The sequence below is a fragment of the Castanea sativa genome, chromosome 4 (genome assembly GCF_040712315.1).
Source record: "Castanea sativa cultivar Marrone di Chiusa Pesio chromosome 4, ASM4071231v1".
NCBI lineage: Eukaryota > Viridiplantae > Streptophyta > Magnoliopsida > Fagales > Fagaceae > Castanea > Castanea sativa.
This window is the reverse complement of record NC_134016.1, coordinates 25427402-25449844: the sequence shown is the minus strand read 5'-3', so window position 1 is coordinate 25449844 and position 22443 is coordinate 25427402. Positions and strand designations below refer to the sequence as shown.

At 36.6% G+C, this 22443-nt stretch overlaps 1 protein-coding gene across 3 annotated transcripts; it reads right to left on the bottom strand.

Annotated features, from left to right (window-relative positions):
• Positions 1-1990: 1990 nt before the first annotated feature.
• Positions 1991-21955, bottom strand: LOC142631780 (uncharacterized). Of its 3 annotated transcripts, none has more exons than XM_075806092.1 (11): positions 21554-21955; positions 20547-20615; positions 20119-20214; positions 19770-19894; positions 19116-19311; positions 18574-18749; positions 18052-18181; positions 9210-9370; positions 4728-4819; positions 4461-4575; positions 1991-2325 (listed from the first exon to the last, which is right to left on the bottom strand). In XM_075806092.1, the coding sequence occupies exons 1-11, from the start codon at positions 21869-21871 to the stop codon at positions 2094-2096; spliced, it is 1710 nt and encodes a 569-aa protein (XP_075662207.1). In that variant the 5' UTR covers positions 21872-21955; the 3' UTR covers positions 1991-2093. The 3 variants fall into 3 exon arrangements, with proteins under 3 accessions (XP_075662207.1, XP_075662208.1, XP_075662209.1); XM_075806093.1 differs by having other exon boundaries at positions 4728-4810; XM_075806094.1 differs by lacking the exon at positions 20547-20615.
• Positions 21956-22443: the final 488 nt, after the last annotated feature.

Genomic DNA, 22443 nt, shown 5'->3' with positions numbered 1-22443 from the left:
ATTTATTTATCCGTGAGACATAAGCAAGAGATATAAAATTGGTGTTTATTTTTTTAAGAAGAGGATTTTGGGTGTTACAACCACATATAATCGTTGAATTCGAACTGGGTGAAGATTTTAAATGAGTTTACATAAATTCCTATAAATAAATATTACTGTATTTGATGTAGATTTTAAGTTAGGCATAAGCTAAAGAGGATGTTGTAATTGATTTGATAATAACAAATATTGGATTTTGGCTTGGTAATTTGGTGATAATATTTTTTGAAAATTGATTAAAACTGTTAGTTTATTTTCTTAATTCATACAACACTAGATTGGAATCCAACAAATATTATTAGAGCCCAAGGTGGTGTAAGATAAGGTGGCAAAGTCATCATGGTCTCTTTCGCAAAACAAGCGAAAACTAGTTTTTTTCGCAATTAAAGTAAGGACAGGGTGTATGTACTTGGAGCCCTTCACAAGTATAAATTGCAAATGCAAGCCATAAAGCTTACACAGACAATCCTAGAAAAAGCTCATAGGCAAAAGGGAGTTAGTAAGACTTATTCATTGCCCCACAAAGATGCAATGATTCACATGTGAGTGAGAGATTCAGAGGTATGCATGTGTGAGCATAGTCCTACATTAAATAATAATGAAAAGTTAGAGTAATTTATATAACATTTCTGGGCCGAAACTTTTAGGCTTATGTTTTTAGGTTTAGTGTTGTTATATATTGTTATATTAACCATTCAATTGGAGAATCCCCAAAATCAAGTCTTCCCAACAAATAACACAACACAAATCACTTTCTAAATTCTGTAACTCTCAAATCATTATTATATGAGAGGCTTTGAATTAATTGTTTGATTTTCTGACAATTACTTTCTCATTCTAAGCAGAAAAATTTCTCTAAATAGAGCTCTCTTGCTACCATATTGTTTTTTATTATCTTAGTAACCAACTTTGATTTGCTGACAATTACTTTCTCATTCTAAGCAAAATTTTCTCTCTAAATAGAGCTTTCTCTTGTTAGCATTTTGTTCAATGACTAAAAAATTAATTTATGAACAAGCTCTGGGTGAAACACTGAATTTAATTAATAATTTCTTGCTTTTTTATACTTAGTTACTGCCCAAAAAAAGGAAAATGAATAACAAAGATGCACAAAGACTTGAAATTGAAACAATTTCATAAATTTAAGATTTTAATTGTTAAAATTAAAGGCTCAAGACTTAATCTAAACTATATTATTTTTAGATGCATTCATTTCAATGTATTAATCTGGTTTAAGGAATTTATTTCAAAGTTTAAAAGTTACTAATCTCTTATCATCTTTATATTTTACAAACATAAACAATATAAAGACATTTTCTAATCAACAAGTTACCTTTTTATTCATTTTAGTGACATTATATATATTATTTACAAACATTGTGTAAGGGTAACTTTTACATAATGGTACACAACCTGACATATAGCCACTACTTGCTGCAACTCAAATACTAATTTAGTACGATGGAAAATGTTCCATGACTGTAAAATACTTTCAAGTGGAAATATTTTTTGGAAAATAAATTATTTTCAAATGTTTAGTTGCGATCTTAACAATATTACGAAAAACATACGACACCAGAGACCAGGAACATTAGTGGAAGGAGTGATGGTGGTTGGGTGGTAGATAGTAGAGGGTGGGAGAAGGAGGTTCAGTTGAAAAGTTTTGTATAAGGCTGAAAATGGTTTGCTGTTTTCCGTAAATTGTTTTCAACCATAAGTACTGTTATTTTACGGTCAAACAGAAAACTATTTCCGGTTGATCAACATTTACCGTTGCCCCAAACGCCTATAAATGCAGAAAATATTTTCTAAAAATCAATTTCTACACTGAAGTCAAGACTTGGGCAATACAGAGATCCATGTTCCCACATCAATTGCATTGACATATATCGAATAAGCAATAGTAAGCATGAAAGAAGAAGCAATAAGACCATGTCACAGTTCCCAAGACTTTTGAAGACAAAAAGGGATGATGCAGGAATTGATACATAACTTCAAGTTCCATTGTCTATTACAGTATAGCAAGCAGATAAAATCTTATCAGTGACCTGAGCCTAAAAAATTCTGTAATTACGTTCTTTTTGTTTTCTGCAGGCACTAGGGTTATCGTTTCTTTTTTGTACAGATGTGCAGTCATCAGTCTTTCCAATCAAGGTAAATATACAAGTAATAATAAAAAATATAAAAATTGAAAATGCCAATGAGGAATCTAGCTTGCTACACCTCCGCAATGATGAGGATGAGTCAAAGCTGACTGATGCAAACCCTTCTTCAGATCGTCTTTGCCTGTAAATGAGCAAAAGAATAAGATCCACAGGAAGAATAAGGGGCTGGAAAAGCTTGAACCCAATTCTGACAGTGATGAATATAAGCGTAATTGAAAGGGAGTTACCCCGAGCACACACAATGGAGCGGTAGACAGTCAAGTGAAATTCAATTCACGACATAATTTGTTCTAGGACTAACAGAGGACAAGCAAATTCTAGAACATATGATAATTGTATTTATCAATGCCATTGATTTTTTTCACGATGAATCCTAGTTTTGAATACAAAGATCCTCATCATGCCTAATTATGGTTACAGGTTTCCCATTGACCTTCTGGAGGGTTGGGTGGGGAGGATGGGCATGAGAACTTCAATACTATTTTGTACCAATCTGAGTATTGGTAAGGCCTGAAAAATGCTGGGTTGCACCGACACGCCGTTTTTGGCGACGTGTCGGTGTCCGACACGTGTCGGACACCGGAACCGCCACGATTCGCCGAACTCCGGTGTCCGAGAAGTGTCCCCCTTTTTCTTTTCTTTTTTCGTTTTTCCGACACGGAGCCGACACGGCGCCGACGCGGCTCCGACAGTCCGACACGCCAGCAGTGAAAAAAAAAAAAAAAGAGAGGAAAATCACAGATTTTTGAAATATGGACTTACCCCCACCGTTGATCTCATGATATACCTAAAACAAAATGATGAAACCCACAACTTCATTCAGTCATTTGCCCCGAAACCCACAAGCTCTCAGCCTCTCACTTCTCAGTTAAGAACCACCAACCCTTCCTCTGATCTCCGCCGCTGACCTGTCTCTCGCCGGAGCTAAATCGGGCCAATCGGCGAGCTCCATACGTCGACGCCATCCCTGTCCGCCTATCCCTTCCGATCTCTCTCTCTCGGCGTAGACAAGTCAGGTCCGACACTTCTCTCTTTTTTTTTTTTTTTTTTTTTGCTGTGCTCTTTCAGATATTTGACTTGTTTGACTGGTTGGGTGAATGAGATGGGTAGTTTATTTAACTTAACTTATCACGTTTTTGTTTTTTGTTTTTTGTTTTTTTTTTAAACCCACTCTCACGGTCACACAGTGACCGTGTGTGACCGTGAGAGTGGGATATTGTGATTATGTTACATTATTTGCCATATTGTTACTTGTTAGTTGTTACTGCCATAAGTTTAATTTATTTATTAAAGTTGAATTACTGTATTACTGACCGTGTGTGATCGTGTATATTATTGTATTACTTTGGGTATTAATTTGCTTATTTGTAGTTGTTACATAATTTAATTTTTAGATATAAATGTATTTTATGTCTAAAAATATTTTTAAAAAAAATGCCTAAATATAAATTTTAATTAATTATTTAATTGCCGTGTCCATGCCGTGTCGTGTCCTTATTTTTCAAAAATTTCCGTATCAGAGTGTCCGTGTCCGTGTCCGTGTCCGTGCATCATAGGAAAAATGGTTATAGGCTTCAAGCAATAAATCATAAATCTGTCAAACAGATTAGAAAGGGTGGCTTATATAAATATTGCTTTTAGTCATCCAACATAATCGTTTAGGGGTCATTTGGTTAGTGGAATCTTGAATTTCCGGGAAAACTCACATTCTTGGAATCTTGGATTTCCAGAATCAGATGCCTAAGAACGTGGGACTCCCATGTCAAGGCTTTTGTGTAACATTCCACTCAAATCCTCAAGAAGATAAACATTCCCGCATTTAGTAAAAAGTAAATCATTTTCAAGAATGATAACCTGAGTTTAAAAAGATAACAAACTCAAGACCCCTCTTTTATTCACTAACTCATGCGTGAGTGAGTGTGTGAGTGCGCGCATGTATGTTTTTAGAATTACTTGCAGTCCCTAAAGAAGTAAAGATACTTTCAACAAAGACATTCCTCGATCCCAAGTAATAGATATCACTTGATTATCAAGCAACATAAAACAATTTTCAAGAAACAAATTAGCTTAGTATACTAGATCATAATTTTCTACAAGAATGTGGTACATCATAATTCTTTCTTATTTAAAATATGACTTTACTATTTATTGATGTCTCAATTCCAAACAATTTAGCACTTTTCATTGATTAAATATACTTTTTGTGATTTACTTTCAACTTTTTTTTTCACATCCAATTGGCAAAGTGAAACATACCCCAAGAAATTCTTAATTGATTTCCACAAAGATGCAACACCTTTGATCCCTGGGCTTGAAGCATGGTTTTTAAGGTCTCTAATTTTATGTTTATCAAAGTCACCATGCATTGTCCCTGAAAAAGGTAGAATAAAGCAGACATATAAAATTCTGAATGGACATTCAATATTAACTCACTTCAGCCATCCAATAAACATTCATCAGAATGTTCACCTACAATCTAATCTTAATCAAAAGATCTTGATTTAAGAAATATGATGACATTACCATTTGTATTGGCAGAATCAGAATGGAGTCTGCTGGATGCTCTAAGTGAAGCTAATTCCTTAACAAGTGCACGTTCTGTATCACTGCCATCACTTTTTTTATCAGTGGGAAAATTTATTAAAAAAAATTAAAAAAATCAAGATGCCTCCCAAAATAGATGTGTACTCAGATAGAAAACATCAAGAACAGTTTGTATCACTGCCATTACCATCCAACTAAATTTCAATTGGAAGGAAGCATCACAAGATAACAGAACAAAATAGGATTATGCAAGTAAAACTTTAACATGTAGATAAACAGCCACTTTATGCTTCCAGTAGACTTCATACACATTGCAACTCAACATCATTCCTAAGGTAATTCTCAGTTTGGCCTTAGCAGTTATATTAAGAAAATGAGTTTCTTCACAAGATAATGTCATTGGAGCCAAAAAGCGACTAGATTTCTAGTTTTATTTAGTCTATTTAATCTACTTGCATTACAACATTCATTCTTTCCATATTTCCACCCAACATTTCTTGCATGAATATCAGTGATTTAGATGGCCTTGTAAAGTGGATTTGTATTTATGATGGCATCAATCATCATAACATAGGCAACTTCAAAGAGACTGTGTTGACAGTATAGTTTGCAAAAGTGTTCCTTTGAAAATATAAACACAACCTATAATTTGGTCATTTATTTTCTATTAATTATCCAAAAAAATTGAAAATGGTCATCTCCTTCTTTAAGAGAGGACAGCCACCTCGGATGAAGTATTGATAAAGATAATTCTTTACTACAACATAAAAAGATTTAAAACAGATATTAAATAAATTTTTAATAATCAAATAGCATGATGACATGTTCATTGTGTACAACTGAGGGACAAAAAGTACTAGGACCCAGCAGATAATATACATAAGAGACATTGCAATTCATCAAGACTAATGAGTCCGGTACCAATTTTTTGTTCAGAAGGAAATCAGCAATTTCAGTTTGACCTTTATTCAATTATATGATCACTGTAAAACAAATGATCCAAAATGAATGTATTTTATTTGAACTTTTGCATTTTGCAATTTGATTTTGTCCACCATGGCCTGGCCATACATTCCGGTCAAAGCATTTGTATTGATCTTATTATTTTCTCACCTCCTCCTACCCCTGCTGCATGTATATATCGTATGTATAAGTTATTGATAAATATATCAAAAAAATACGAAAAGCCAATTGCCATTTTGACCTAGCCGAGCATGGAGAACCTAGGGCTTTAATGTAGGAAGTTGATGTTTGGATAGTATTCACCAAGAAAAGGGGAGGAAAATATAAAAAATAAAATAAAAAGGAGGAATTTTGTGACTTTGCCGACACCTAGGCTCCAGTAATATGTTCCTATTACTATTTTGTAGAACCCGCTACAAAATAAATTTGTACCTGGTTAACTTATGATGCATCTACTGGTAAATTATCATTTTGAAACTACTTGCCCGTTTGGATCCCCGTTTTGCCTTGCGTTTGCGTTTTTTTTAAAGACCAGCGCTTGGTGCACTGTTCATGGGACATGAACAGTGCACCAAGAAATATAAACAGTAAAAAAAAGAGTGAACAGTGTTTTTTTACACATTAAAAAATTATTTTGCTACAGTGTTTTCAGTTTTCAGTTTTCAGCAATAAGTTCTATCCAAACGGACTCTACACAGCTTAATCCATCACTGATATCAATAAAAATCATTATTTAAAGGAAACTGCAAAGTGCAAGGCATTATGCACCTACAAAACAAAGCATAAGCATCAAGAAGATGTGACAGTGACAAAGAGGATGAGGGGGGAACAAAGAAACACGTGCACATACATATATGATGGATAAACTAGTATCAATGGGCACAGTTTCCAAAAGATAGCTCCTATTACCTCATTCATTATAATCTATGAAATTTGCACAAAAACATATATAAACCATTAAAACATATACCACAGAAGAAATGTGTTTTTTCTATAAGTAATATAAAATTCAAAACACTGTAGTAAAGAAAAAACAGAAAGAGAAAGAGAAGATAAGGAATAATAATAATAAAATTACACAGGCCTAGAGATTATTGACTGACAATCATCTAAAAAGTCCATGAAGGAAGCCATGGAGACAGAATAGGAGATGGAGCTCCACTCGTAAAGGGACTTCAAAAATAGGAAGTTAATATATGGTAATGATAACAATTCCCTCTAAAGTGCAATGATTTCTCTTGTTCCAAATGCCCCACATGAGATATGAAGGAGCCGTTCCCCACACTTCCAAAGTACCTTCCCAAGACTCCAATGTAGCATGTACAGAACTGGGCATCACCCAACTAACCCCATATATGCAGAGTGATACATCCCACAAATCCCTAGCAATAGAACACTGTAGAAGATGATCCACTGACTCTCCATTGGACTCACACATGCAACACCAGTCTGCAATTGTAATTGCCCTCTTTCTTAAATTATCAGTTGTCAAAACTTTTCCTAGTGCTGCAATCCAAATGAAGAAAGCAAGTCTAGGTGGGGTTCTAGCTTTCCAAATGAACTTCCAAGGGAATTGGGTTGATCTGACATTCCCTAACTTAAGGGCTTTATAAAAGCATTTTACTTGAAATTCTTTCTTTGGTGATGGTAGCCACACCAATCTATGACCCCCCGTATGGATGACATTCTGCATATAGGTTATCTAAAAAATGTTCCAACAATTTACTCTCTCAATCTTGAGCTTCTCTAATGAAAAGCAACTTCCAATGTAACTGTCCATTAACCCACTCCGAATAGCCTGATATACAAGGGCATCTCTATCTCTAGCAGATCTGAAAACTAAGGATACTTGTCTCTGAAACTTCCCTTGCTAGTCCAGTGATCCTTCCAAAAAAACTTTAAAGCCCCTACCTCAATGCGCGTATAAGAGACAAATCTCTTACAACAATATCTGATATATTTCCACAAACCAACCTCATAAGGGACTTTGACAACACCTAAACACCAATTACCCATATCAGTACTATATTTACTATCTATCACTTTCCTCCAAAGTGAGTCCCTTTCTACCACAAAATGCCACAACCATTTATCAAGTAAGGCTTACTTAAAAATCAAAAGTTTCCTAATACCAATACCCCCTTTTGAATTTGGGAACACATTTTAGACCAATTCACCAAATGGAATTTATGCTCACCACCAATATTACCCCAAAAGCAAAAGGTCAGGTCTTAATGCAAAGGCAAGTGCCTTCCACCAAAAGCGGGAGGTGGCAGGTTCGAGTCTGGAAATCAGCCTCTCCAAAAGAATTGGGGGTAAGGTTGTCTACCATCACCTCTCCCAGATCCCGTAAAATTGAGAGCTTTGTGCACAGGGTATGACCAATACCACCAAAGACAAAATCCCTTTGTATTTTTTCCAATTTATGAGCCACGCTAACCAGTATGGAGAACAAAGAGGAAGTAAGATGGGAGACTAGAGGGCACACTCTTAATTAGTGTGAGGTGAACTATTTGTAAGATAAGTTTCTTCTAACACAACAATGTCTATTCAATCTTCTCTAGGATGCCATTCCATATACTACTACCTTTGAAATGAGCTCCTAAGAGAGTCTCAAATATTTCATTGCGAGAGAACCCCTACATCCCAAAGTGTTAGTTAGAACCCTTTTCTCTGTGACCACCCCTACAGGTACCAACTCAAATTGGTCAGATTTACCCAAAGGCCAGAAAAAACCCTCAAAACATAACAAAATACATCTCATATGGCCGATTCAATTGATATTCACATAACAAAAAAAAATCAGAGTATCAACAGAAAAAAGCAAGTGTGATATTACCAGAGTCTCAATATTTCCTGAAGGTACAGAACCTCCTACCATCACTCTAGACGTCAATCCACTTAAATCCTTCATAACTACAATGAACAGCAATGGGGAAAGAGGATTACCTTGATGCAGAACTCTACTCCTGTCAAAGACAGTTTACCACACCTTCATAATAAGTAAACCAAAATATCCCAGTTGACATGGTCATATGACTTCTTCAGATCTACAGAGAATTCTAGGGATTCCAAATTGCAAGAAACTATCCAAGGATTCATTAGCTATGAGCACTGAAACCATAAAATATCTACGTTCTATAAATGCATTTTGAATGTCTGAAATGATCTACCCTAAAACTTGCTTCAGCCTATTTGCTAGACCTTGGCAAGAATTTTGTAGACACCACAAAGGAGACTAATACATCTGAAATCTTTCAATTCAAAAGCACCATATATTATATGGTTAATAACTAATTCACTATAAAATGTCTTAAACAAATAGTTAAAGCTGGACATGCAAAGCATATGCTCATGAGTTGGGATGAAAAAGCTGCTTCAATGATAAGTTTAGTTTAACATGTTATGCAAGAAGTACATATCGATTTAAAGTCAAATACTGTCCAAGCCAAACTAATTTATAAAATTTTGAAGTGTAAATAGTGAAAGGACACCGACCTGATATCTTTTGGGATCAGAACATTCACGATAAAGTGATGATCACCTCTAAAAGACGGTTTATTGATGTTTGGAACGCCCATGCGTGACATTTTAACTCTCTCTCCAGGCTGAATCCCAGAAGGAATTTGAAGATCTCTCATACCCTCAACAGTTTCTACCTGAAGTTACTTCAAGATTTCTATGTCAAACGTGTATTCATATTTTGGGCACACCAGTACCAATAGCCATAGTGCTCTGGAAAATACTACAAAGATTCATGCTTATCAGGAGCATCCCACAATTCAAGGATAACAGAAAGTAGGAAAAACAATGCATTATCACACCAAAGCCATAAGTACTATTGAAGAAATGTAGAGAAGGAATAAACTTTAAAAAAAAATTAACAATAAAAGAATGGATCATACTCCAACGGATATTAAAAGTAAACATCACAATCCACACACTTTTACTGGTTGGCTGAAATAAGCCTTTCTTCTTCCCCTGTAACAGTTGGGCCTTTTTTTTTTTTATAGGAACAATATGTCACTTCAATTTCCCCATTTCATGTAGTAAAAGTTACCATAATCTAAAAATAAAAATATACTGGACACAACTCTGCATTTTAGTCTATTACTTTGAATCTCTACAATAATATGGCACAGTGACAGCATAAATTTCCAATACAGCACAGTGTAAGCAACTTATTTCTCTTGACATTAAGCAGTAAAAGAAGATGATATGTGACAGTTTAAATAACAATGGAAAAAGATGTTAAAAAATTAAATATTTAGCTATAAGGTGAAGTTTGCTCCACTTTGTTGGTCTATCACATAACCAGTAGGCCTATAAGGTAAAAAGTAGGAGGTACTCCTTTCCCTTTCCTTAAATAGGCCTAATGGCTGGTGAAGGCAAGATTTGATCTAATCTAGGTATCCAATGCAAGACCAAGATACTTCACCAATTGAACAACAAGCACCTTAAGTTTGCTACACCTAATTCTACTTAAATGTCTACTACTTGGATAGCCCTATTGGCAGCCTCATAAATTGATAATATAACAGCAAATGACTGATTCTTTCATACCATTGTGATCATTTTAACATAACACACCAGGGGCATTAAAGCATGGTGACTAAAACCATACAATTACCTAACGCAGGATGGTTTCTGTTAAGATTAAAATTCTCTAACTGTTAGGCTTTCTAATCTTCCCTAACATGCATTTTATTGCCCTTGAAAAGTCATTGATGTGTAATTAGGAGTATGCTGTTATGAGTAGAAAAATGAAAAAAATAATAATAATACATTTAGGTTGCATTTGGCATTGGCTTAAAAAGCCAACTTTTTTGACTATTTAGTTTATTTTTGCTACTATTCATGAGTTTCATTGTACTTTTTGGTACTATTTATAGGTCTCACTACTATTTCAGCTACTTTACAGCTTCTACAGTACTTTCAGCAAAAAGTTTTCAGTTTTAGCTAAATTTAGCTAACGGACTCTTCAACTAAATTATGTATTCCACCACTCCCCCTCAAGCAAATGCAAAGATATTTCTCATGCCCAGCTTGCTTAAAATAGTATGAAAACTCTACTTGAAACTCTTTCAGTTAAGACGTCAACTAGTTGGTTCCCAGTTTTCACAACTTGAGTACAGATTACGCCATCATCTAGATTATCCTTGATGAAGTGTCTATCAATTTCAACATGTTTGATTCTGTCATGTTGTACAAGATTATGAGCAATATCAATTGCTACCTTGTTGTTGCAATAAAATCACTTAGTTTCCATAGCATTAAACCCCAATTATTTCAACATCACCTTCACCCAAAGAAGCTCACAAATCCCATAAGCCATAGCTCAAAATTTGGTCTCTGCACTCAATCTAGCTACAACTACCTGTTTCTTACTCCAAATGACCAAATTACCCCCAAAAAAGGTACAGTATGCTGACATAGATCTTCTATCAGTAATAAATCCATCCACATCAGTATAAGATTCCACTGATAAGTGACCATGGCAAGGAAAAAGCAATCCTCTGCCCAGAATTGATTTCACATGCCAAAAGAATATGGTAGACAGCATCCATATGGGATTTTCGTGGTGCATGCAAGAATTGGCTAACCACACTGAAGTAAGCAATATCAGGATGAGTGTGTGACAAATAGATCAATCTTCCAACTGAGCATCAGTATCTCCCTTTATCAGCTAGTACACCCCTCGGATCATCAAATCTGTGATTCTATTCTATCATGGGTCTTACAGGCAAGCATTCATATTTCTTCTAAGAGATCAATAACATATTTCTGGTGAGATATAAATATACCTTGCTTGGACTCTGTTACTTCGATAACCAGAAAGTACTTCAAAACTCTGAGGTCTTTTATTTCAGATTCATGTCCTCAGGGTTATCACCTGTTACCAGTAAAACTGTCTTTTAATCTTCCGCTCCTCTTTCTCGCTCCAAACTTCCAAAAGCCAAGACTGTAGTACTCAAATACTTTTTTTTTTTTGATAAGTAAGATGTTTATTGATATCAAAAAATGAAACACCCTAGTACACAGGGAGTGTACAAGGGTTAAACAATCAAGAACAAAAATTACAAGAATCTAAGAAATCAAGAAAAGATAAAAATGATTGGTTCCGCAAAGCAGTCAACCAATCTCTAAGGGTTCTAAAGAAAAATAGCTTCAAGTCTGAAATTGATCTCTCCTTATCTTCAAAGCACCTGCTATTTCTCTCTCTCCAAAGACACCACAATATGCAATGTGGAACAATCATCCATATATGCCCATTTCGATGACAACCAAATCTGTCTTGCCAACATGCTAATAGCCCCACTACAGATTGTGGCATCACCCAGCTAACTCCAAACAATCCAAACACCATTGCCCACATATCCATTGCAACCGGACAATGGAGAAAAAGATGATCAACCGATTCACCATTGCACTTGCACATGTAACACCAATCCAATATCCAAATCTTCCTTTTTCGTAAATTGTCAATCGTTAAGCACTTTCCCAAAACAGCAGTCCAAACAAAGAAAGCAACTCGAGAAGGAATTTTCTGTTTCCAAATACACTTCCAAGGAAAGCAAGAATCATTAGAGCCCACTAAGGGACTATAATAATCCTTAACCAGAAAACCCTTCTCTCTATCAAGTTTCCAACACATCTTATCCTCACCAAACCCTTTCACCGAAGCACCATAAATGGTATCCATAAAACCAGCCAATGCCTCTGATTCCCGAGCATGCACACCCCTAAAGAAACTTACATCCCAAAAGAGGACTCCATTATCAAGCTTCATAAGCTCAGCCACACTAGCCTCCTTGTCTCTGCAAAATCTATACAATTCCGGATAACTGACTGCAAGGGAAGTCTCACCACACCAATGGTCTTGCCAGAATTTCACTCTTGACCCATCCCCAACATCATATAGATGTGGCAAGAAAAAGAAGGCCATCCCTGACGAATATTTTTCCACAAACCCACACCATATGGACCATTAACAAGCCTAGTACACCAGCCACCCCCTTCACAGCCATATTTCACCTCTATCACTTGCCTCCAAAAGACAGTCCTCTCCATCCCAAATCTCCATAGCCACTTTCCAAGCAAAGCTTCATTAAAAAGTCTTATCTTCCTTATCCCAAGGCCCCCCGAAGCAATGGGACTGCATACAGTAGCCCATTTAACTAAATGGAATTTTGGTTCATCTCCAATGCCACCCCATAAGAAATTTCTCTGTAGTTTCTCAATTCGGTTAGCCATAGCAGCAGGAATAGGGAATAGAGATAGGAAATAAGTAGGTAAATTAGATAGAGTGCTTTTAATTAAAGTGACTCTACCTCCCTTGGATAAGTACAGACGTTTCCATCCTGCTAATCTCCGTTCTATCTTTTCTAGAATTGGGTTCCAGATTGCCTTATCCTTGCATTTAGCTCCTAAAGGAAGACCCAAATACTTCATTGGAAGAGTACCTTGTTTACAGCCAAGAACAGTCAACAATAAGTCCAAATTATGCACCATACCAACAGGAACCAACTCTGACTTGCCCAAATTAATCTTTAGACCAGAAACCACCTCGAACCAAATGAGGATCATACAGAGAAACAGAACCTGGTCCAAATCAGCACCACAAAAAATCAAAGTATCGTCCACAAAGAGAAGGTGAGACACCACCAATGATCTTCCCTCTGCACAACCCACACTAAAGCCTGACATGTGACCATCATGGGCAGCCTTTTCCAACATCCTCCCAAGGGCTTCCATAACCAATACAAATAACAAAGGGGATAATGGGTCACCTTGTCGTAACCCCCTAGAACTCTCAAAAAACCCACAAGGAGAGCCATTTATCAGAATAGAGAAACGAACTGTAGATATACAAAAGAAAATCCACTGGCGCCATTTAGTAGAGAAACCACCCTTTTCTAACAGCTGCATAAGAAATCTTCAGTTTACATGATCAAAGGCCTTCTCAACGTCTAATTTGCAAAGTAGTCCTGGCAAATCAGATTTCAATCTACTGTCAAGGCTCTCATTAGTAATAAGTACAGGGTCAAGAATCTGCCTATTTCTCACAAAAGCATTTTGTGAGGCTGAAATTATATCTTCTATGACTGTGCGAAGCCTATTGGCTAAGACCTTAGCAATGATTTTATAAACCCCCCCAACAAGACTAATGGGGCGAAAATCCTTAACTTCAATTGCTGCATTTCTTTTAGGTATGAGAGTGATGAATGTTGCATTCAAACTCTTCTCGAACTGACCTTTAACATAAAAATGATTAAAAACAGCCATAAGATCAGGTTTGAGAATTCCCCAACAAGCTTGGAAGAAAGCCATAGGAAACCCATCTGGACCAGGCGATTTGTCACCATTAAAATTCTTTATGACCTCAAAAATTTCTGCCTCATCAAAGGGTCTATCTAACCAATCTGCATTATCACCGAATATCCTTGGAAATACCAATACTTCTGGAAAAGGTCTATCAACTTGCTCCTCAGAGTATAGTTTCTTATAGAATTGAGTAATACAATCAGCAATCATGCCTTGATCGGAAGACAAATTTCCATCTACCATAAGGCTCTCAATGCCATTATTTCTTCTATGGAAATTAGCCATTCTATGGAAAAATTTGGTATTTGCGTCCCCCTCCCTCAAGTGCAACATCCTAGACTTCTGCCTCCAACTAATCTCTTCTAAGAGAGTGAGCTTTTCAATATCCGTACGGAGATTAGTTTGTTCTAACTTTTCCTCAGCTGTTAAAGGCTGAATCTCTTCTCTAACATCCAAATCATTCAATTTGTTCCATAGATGCTGTTTCTTAATAGTGACATTACCAAACTCCTCTCCGTTCCACTTTTTTAGATCCAATTTCAAAGCTGCCAACTTCTTAGCTAGTATAAAACTTGGATTGCCTTGGAACAAGTAAGATGCCCACCAAGCCTTCACTTTGTCAACAAAATTCTCCAGCTTCAACCACATATTCTCAAAACGAAAAGGGGTTTTACCTCTCCGATGACTTCCCCCCTCCAACAAAATTGGAAAATGATCTGAAAGTACTCTTGAAAGCCTTTTTTGGGAGAACAAAGTGAAGTGATCTGCCAAAAGTGGAGTGAAAAGAAATCGGTCTATTCTAGAAGCGGAGGAAGTATTGGACCAAGTATAAAGGCCCCCATCCATAGCTATATCCATCAACCCATGGAAAGAGATAAAATCTGAAAACTCATACATAGCCCGAGTACAGCTTGCAGCCCCTAATCTTTCCGAAGGGAAGCGGATTATATTGAAGTCGCCTCCTAGACACCATGGCACATCCCACCAACTAATCAGCCCTGCCAACTCCTCCCACATTTTCCTCCGCCTCTTATTTAAATTAGGCCCATAGACACCTGTAAATGCCCACTCAAATTGATCCCAACATTTTTAAATTTACACGAAACAGAAAAATGCCCCACTGCTTCCTCTACTTTTTCCACCACCCTTCGATCCCACATCAAAACAATACCCCCAGAAGCACCTTCAGAACCCAGGTAAAGCCAATCTACATATGGGCAACCCCATATACTTCGAACAATTCCTCTAGTGATCCACTCAAGTTTGGTCTCCTGCAAACATACTATATCAGCCCTCCATGAACGCAATAAATTACGAATCTGAAGCCTCTTCTCAACCCCATTCAATCCTCTGACATTCCAAGAAATTATCTTCAACTTCATTTAGAAACAGATAATGCCCGCACCCTACTAGTACCATTCCGCCTAGAAGAAGTAGAACCATAATTAATTGAACTGAATAAACCTTTAAGCTCTCTGATACCTCTCACTCCTGAACTCTTCAAATCACATGCTTTAGTCTCCAAAGCAGCCCTACGTTGCAATTCAGCCTCAACAGCTAGCAAGAAATTTGTTGCTTGATTTTCCAAACCTTTTAATGATACGCCCAGGAAGTTATCAAACCCATTGAATTTACTTTGAAACCAATCAGAGTAAGATTCCTTCTTTACTGGACTCTCCAGACCCACAATTTCCTGTCCTTCCATTCCCAATGGTAGAGAAAAGGCCAACGGTTCCACCGCTATAGGTGACAAACCCCCTTCATTAGGTAACTTAGCAACCTCCAAATATGTGTACGAAACCCAGTCCTCCACAAGTACTTCATCCCCTTCAAACTAAGCTGATGACACCTCCAAAGAGTCTGAACACTTCAATGGAACCAAAGCCAACTATTTTTGCACTTCTAGAACCTCTGTGACTTCACTCGGTGGCAGAGAAATTTGTATTGGAACCGCCACTCTCCTTCCGTCTCTCAATTCAAGCACCCACTAGTCTGAATTCCCCCATTTCTTGATAACATTGTCGGAATGCTCCTGAAGTAACAATCGGATGTCTCGCTGCAAATTATCTTTGCCATCAGAGGTGGTTGCTTGCTCATCGGCCTCATCGGAGCCAAGAGACTCAGTATCGGCCTTGTCGGAGCCAAGAATCCCAATATCCGCATCAATATCGGCGTCATCGGCGAGCTTCAATGACTGGGCTATCGTCGGAGAGCTACAAGGATCGTCTTAAGGGTGAGTCGGCTTCGCAATCACTGCGTTACTGCTTTGGGGATCTCGCTCATAACTTACCGAGACCGATGGTAAAAAACTCCCAGAGTTTTGAGTCTCACCAGTTGATAAAGAACGAAAATGAGTTTGTATCGGTTTGGGCCGCCAAACTAGTATGGGTTTGGGTTTGGGCTTGGGCTTTGGTTTGAAGAGAGCTATAGGCTTAATTGAAGGATTGGGCTTTACAACCTCCTGAACATTGGACCACTGAACCTTCCATCTACCATCCGGCCCACCCTCCAATCTCATGGAAATCTCTAGCGATACAACTCTGCCAGCGATATCTTGAATTTCAAACGGAAATTTAGCCTCAGACCTCGCATGTTCTTTTTCGGCATTTAATTCACGAGTATCATGGGTATGATTGCGCAAGTTTGTTGTGTTTGAATTTTGAAAATTTGACATTAATGACTTTCCTTTCTTGCTACCACCATCCCCTCTCCGATCAGTCTCCGCCGTTGCCATCAAGAGAGACTTGGACTTCTCCACTGTCTGTTTCAAGACAGCTTGTGGTTGTGTGCTGACTTTCGACTCAGGAACAATGACTTTCCGCAAGTGTAGTCCAAACCCTCTCCACCCACTACCCAATTTACCTTCTGGCACCACGATAAAGCCTTTCCGCCAGCCATGGACAAGTTCCGAGATCATAAAAAATCTGCCATGGGAATTGGAACCTAATTGCAAGATAAATACTTTGTCACCCTCTCTAAAGGTTCGTGCAAAATTTCCAGTAGTTACATTAGACATGAGATCCTCCACAATAGTTAGCAAATGTTTTGCACCCTCTTTGCCCATGAAAACTGATCGGAGAGAATCTCGATTTCTCTCAAAAATGCGTAACATATAATAAGTTCCTCCCTCCTCAATAGAGAACTCAAAGGTCTTGGACTCAACGAAGAAGAAAATGGAACCTCCCATATCAACAGGGCTTGGACTCAAATACTATTAGGGCTTCTATTCTTCCTTAACATATATTTTATTACTTTTGGATAGTTATTAATTTACGAATTACAAGTACGCCCTTATGAGTGGCAAAATAACAAAACCATACATTTATACTAGATTATGTTTTCCAATCATTTCAACTCCCATTTGCACTCCACCCCCATTTACATTTCAACCTAGCCCATAATGGGAGTTCGTAGGATCCCTCATATCATCAATAAACCTAAAGTAGTGTTGTTAAGCAAGTTAGCAACTCTTGCATTTAGAAACCCTATATAATTCACAAAATATCATTTCAAATCATTACTTGTTTCTCAACTCGAGCATCATCCAGGAGTATAGAAAGAATAGAATGGTTCATTCATGTAAGTGGAGCCAAAAGGTTTGAACAACGAAATTGGAACAGAAATGATTATATTGTTCACCCAATATCCTAGTCATCGACATTCTGTAAATCATGAATTTCCCAAACACTGACTTATTATCTCAATTTGCTAAGTATAAATATATTTTCAAAGTTATATATGGGAAAACTTATGGATTTCAATCAACAGAATTTTTTATATAAAGCAACCAAACAATGTAATCAACACTTTGGCATGCAGAGTAAAAGTTGTCCTTAGCTGGTGATAAATCATAAATGTTAAATATAATGAAATCAACACACAAAAAAAACAAAAAAACAAAAACAAAAACAAACAAACAAAATAAACTATTGTGAAGCAGAAAATCAATCACCATAAAACTTAGAAAAATGACAAAATTTGCTCCATGTCTAACAATAGTAGTAACTATTTTTACCTTTTTTACAGTCCCTAGTATTGCCTCAGTATAGTCAATATTAATTTTTGAGTACAAATGAAGACCATCCCTCCAAATTCCGTGCTTTTTATTTACATGGACGACCAAATAGAGATCACCAGCTATGCCCCTGTCAGAAAAAGAAAATAAAATAAAATAAAAGGAAAGAAAGAAGGAAAAGAAGGAGAAAGCGGGAAGGGAGGGGATGGAAGAGCCAAAGTATATTCAGTTGCTTTCATGATACCATATTTTCCCTTATGTTTGGAAGTTTAGAGGGAAAGGAGGAGAGGAGAGGATTGAAAAAGGGGAGTACCCTCCTCTTGCAATGTGGGCTTATGCTGCTGTATCTTGTCTCCACTTCCCAGGGACTTAAATTACACCCAAGTAACAAAAAATTACTAATTTAAGATCATCCCTTGGGGCAAAATGCATTCAAGTTATGGAAGTAAACAGCCACAACTATGCCCTTTAAAACACATGCGGGGTGGGGGGGGGGGGGGGGGGCTTCATTTGCTTACACACCTTTTCTTATCAAGATTTCCCTCTCCTTGAATTTGCATTGTGGCTCCATCACTAACACCAGGTGGGATGACAATTTCCATATTACGCTTTGACTGCACTTGACCACTGCCACCACAGGACTGGCAATAATCAGTGACTATCTTGCCATCACCTCCACACTTCAAGCAAGTTGATACCTAAAAGTCATATAATAACATTCATGCAGCATACTACATATGTCAACTATAGGAAGTGAATTAAAGAATAAACGGCAGGAGAAAGATTAAACGATCGGCCCATCCTTTTGTGCCCATAGCTGATAATATCAGCTCATATAGAACTTTTTGACATAAGAGAAAAGTAGCATTAACCTAATAAAAATCCATAATATAAACTGTAATTATTTAGCTATTTAATTATAAAACAAGTTTTTATTAGAGTATACACATCATATCATAATACAAGCTGGCTATATGACTATCTTCATTGCAAAACAACAGAAGTTCTAAAATTGTATTCTATGTCCTCACAAGTAATTTTTTGGTTCTAAAAGTTCATTTTACCTGCGACATTACTCCAAATGGCGTTCTCTCACTTTTCATTACCCCTCCTCTACCACCACATGCCATACATGATTTTATGGAACTACTAGACTTCGCTCCTGTTCCATCGCACTTATCACATGTCTCAGAACAAGGAACTTCTATTTCCTTCTGTCCACCAAAAATTGCTTCCTCAAAGCTCATATAAAGGTCATACCTGTATTAAATGTACTTTAGCATGAGTAAATTCTAAATTTAAAGTGGCTCATAATCCAAGGATCGAAATATGGATTAATGAATATGGAAAAAAGAAATTCCAAAGAGTGACAATTGTAAAGATACAAAATACATGCAAACTTTTCACTTATGTATATACATTATTGGAAAATATGGTTTTGGAAAGAAACCAGAAATTCACAGGTGAATTACAAAAATCCAGCAATCCCATATTAACATTTCAAATGCAAATTATGCTGCATGGAAAATTTCTTTTGCGTCTCTGTGGCTATGCATAGCTGTACAGTGGATTTTGTTAGAAACAAACATGGAGAGAGTAGCCTTTTAGTATATATGTAAAGTGCTATTAACTTCCTTTTCTCATTTTAATATCGAGTGGGGGGACTAATTTCATAGCTTCAAAAGCAACTCATATCAATTTTGCAGGCAGATAGTTACCGAATGTCAAGAGCCTGGTTTCCCCTGTTTCTAAAGTTGAAATTGATGCCTCCTTGTTCACCCATTCCTCCGAAAAGCCCATCAGACCCACCAAAGAATGCATCGAATATTACAGATGGATCCACCTAAAAACAAAAATAATAATTAAATGAAACAAGAAAGATGCCTCGTGAATTACTTGAAATGAGGGGGAGAAGGGGGGGGGGGGGGGAATCAAAAATAAAAACCCCATATAAGAAAGTGCCAAAAGAGAACATATAAGTATATATCAGAGAACTATAATAATGTAATCAAGCAGATTTGCTTATTTGGACATTGTGGAAAGTGGAAGAGTTGCTTAGGAACTTACCCCCTGTGAATAATTGCTTGACCCACCATTTTCCCCCTGTAAACCTGCCTCACCAAAGCGATCATATAAAGATCTTTTCTCATCATCTGATAGGACCTACACAGATGCTTTATTACAGCATGAATGAAAACCGAAGGACAAAAAGATAATCCAGCTACATATGATCATTAAATTTCGTAAAAACTACACTTTAATCTACTTGATTCATCATCAATTCATACATCCCAGCAGGAAAAAATTTATTGATCACACATGAAGGACAAATTCAGAGTAACATAATGAATGGATGAAAAATTGATTCCCAAAAACAATGTTAACCACAGAAGCTGATCTTCAAGATATGGTTCTAGGATGAGCAAATACAAATGATTGCAGAAAAGGATTTTATATATATTACAGAAAAAGCAGTATGTTACGAGTAGAATTACCTCGTATGCAGCACTTATCTCTTTAAACTTCTCTTCTGCACCAGGACCCTTATTCAGATCCGGATGATACTGTTCCAAAGGATTTTTTTTTTTTTTTTTTTATAAGTACAATTTAAAAAAAAAAAAAATGAGAACTACTTTATGTTCACAATTATGAAAACAAAGTAATTAAAGAATACAAAACAATTACATAAGAGGTCCTAAAAGAGTTTTGGAAATCAAAAATGGAATGGCATGAAGTACATTTACATGTCGTTGATATAATTTTTTTTAAAGCAAAACCTAACTTGACAATCAGTGAATAGAAATGCAAACTATCCCAAATTAATTAATCTAGCGGTGCTACAAGCACCAAAAAAACCACATAACCTGGGTCCCTCTGCAATACAAATGTATGAAGGTAGTGAAAATTATGTGTAGGTTTTCGGTACCTATAGCACTTTAATTAAGCAGGGCTGGTGAAATGATGTGTGAAGCATATCTTTGTCACAAGATTAAAAATAGCTTAACAAAGGTTCTAAGAGCTTAAATGCATAACACCATGGAAAATCACATGTCCTAAGAGGATAACAACAACAATAATTCTAGAATCACAAAAAATTTCATAACTGCTGTGTCCACAAATTGTTAATCGTTATTAGTAGATAAAAAGCGATGTCAGTGATGTGCCCAGATGAGAGAACCAATAAAAACTTACCATCTCAACTGTTACGAAAATTTGTTTTGTTTGTAGCATTACTCAAACAATATCGACGCACAAAGAACAATCCAATATAAAAATAAATTGATTGATTTCCGTGTAATGCTTCATTATGCATCTACCAAATTCCTTATGCACATTTGGTCGCGCTAATTGAAATAAGTAACACAAGAAATTCAACTACAATACTAAAGGAACCACTAATTAACACACAGAAAACACCTTAGTCAAAACATGAATTGGGCAAATTAAATACACGTTTTGGCAAAGTCAGGTACAAGCTTAAAAAAAAGGAAAAGGCACAAACCTTTCGAGCGAGCTTTCTGTAAGAGGCTTTGATTTCTTGCAAAGTGGCATTGCGACCGACATTAAGAGTGGAGTAGTAGTCGGTTGCTGCGGTGGCGCTGGCTCGGAGCGAAGCGCGGCGGAGTGGTGATCTCCTGGGGAGGAAAGCAATAAAATTAGGGTTTGGAATTAGGAGGGTTTTGTTGAAGAAGGTGGAAGCACAGGATGATAAGGTGTTACTGTTAATGGTTGGGAATTTAAAGAAGGAATTGGGAAATGGAGGAGGGAAGGTGGAGATAGAGGAATGAGGGGTGTGGGTTATGGCTATGGGCATGAGCATGGTTGGAAGTGGGAAGTGTGTTGATGTTTGATGAGGTCTGGTTTTTTATTGGGGTTTTGGTGGGGTTTATGTTTTGTTCTCTGCATTCTCATTCTGCAATCAAATGTGGACATTTATTATGTGCTATTTTGATAATGCCATCAAATTATTTATTAATTATTATTGTTGTTGTTGATTTTTTTTTTTTTTTTTCTATGCTTTTTGAACTAACGATTTTTATCCTTTATTTATCCCTTTTTGTGGAAGGAAAAAGTTTTGTTTGAGTCAAATTTCATGGGCAATGCCAATAATATATACCACAAATACAATTTAAAATAATTTGATATTCATACTTCAAGATTTCTTTTCTTTTATTTTTCCTGCTTTCGGGTGTAAAAGTTGAAAAATCAATGACTTTGTTTGTGTCTTTAACTTTAGTATTCTACAAGAAAAATAAGTTTAACAGGAAAAAGAAAAAGTAGTGTTCCATTTGTTTCCGTGAAATATGTTTTCTAGCGTGCTCTGTTTGATTGAGTTCCTTCTTTTTTTTTTTTTGGTGAGAAATTGTTTTTATTAGAATACTCAGTATTTTA

Bases quoted from the DNA above. Each gene is read 5' to 3' on its own strand.
- LOC142631780 (XM_075806092.1), bottom strand. From the start codon at position 21,871: ATGCTCATGCCCATAGCCATAACCCACACCCCTCATTCCTCTATCTCC. The intron at 20,616-21,553 runs GTTTGTGCCTTT...CCTTTGGAACAG, and splicing joins ACAGAAAGCTCGCTCGAAAG to TATCATCCGGATCTGAATAA. The intron at 18,182-18,573 runs GTGTGTAAGCAA...TTTTTCTGACAG, and splicing joins GGAAATCTTGATAAGAAAAG to GGGCATAGCTGGTGATCTCT.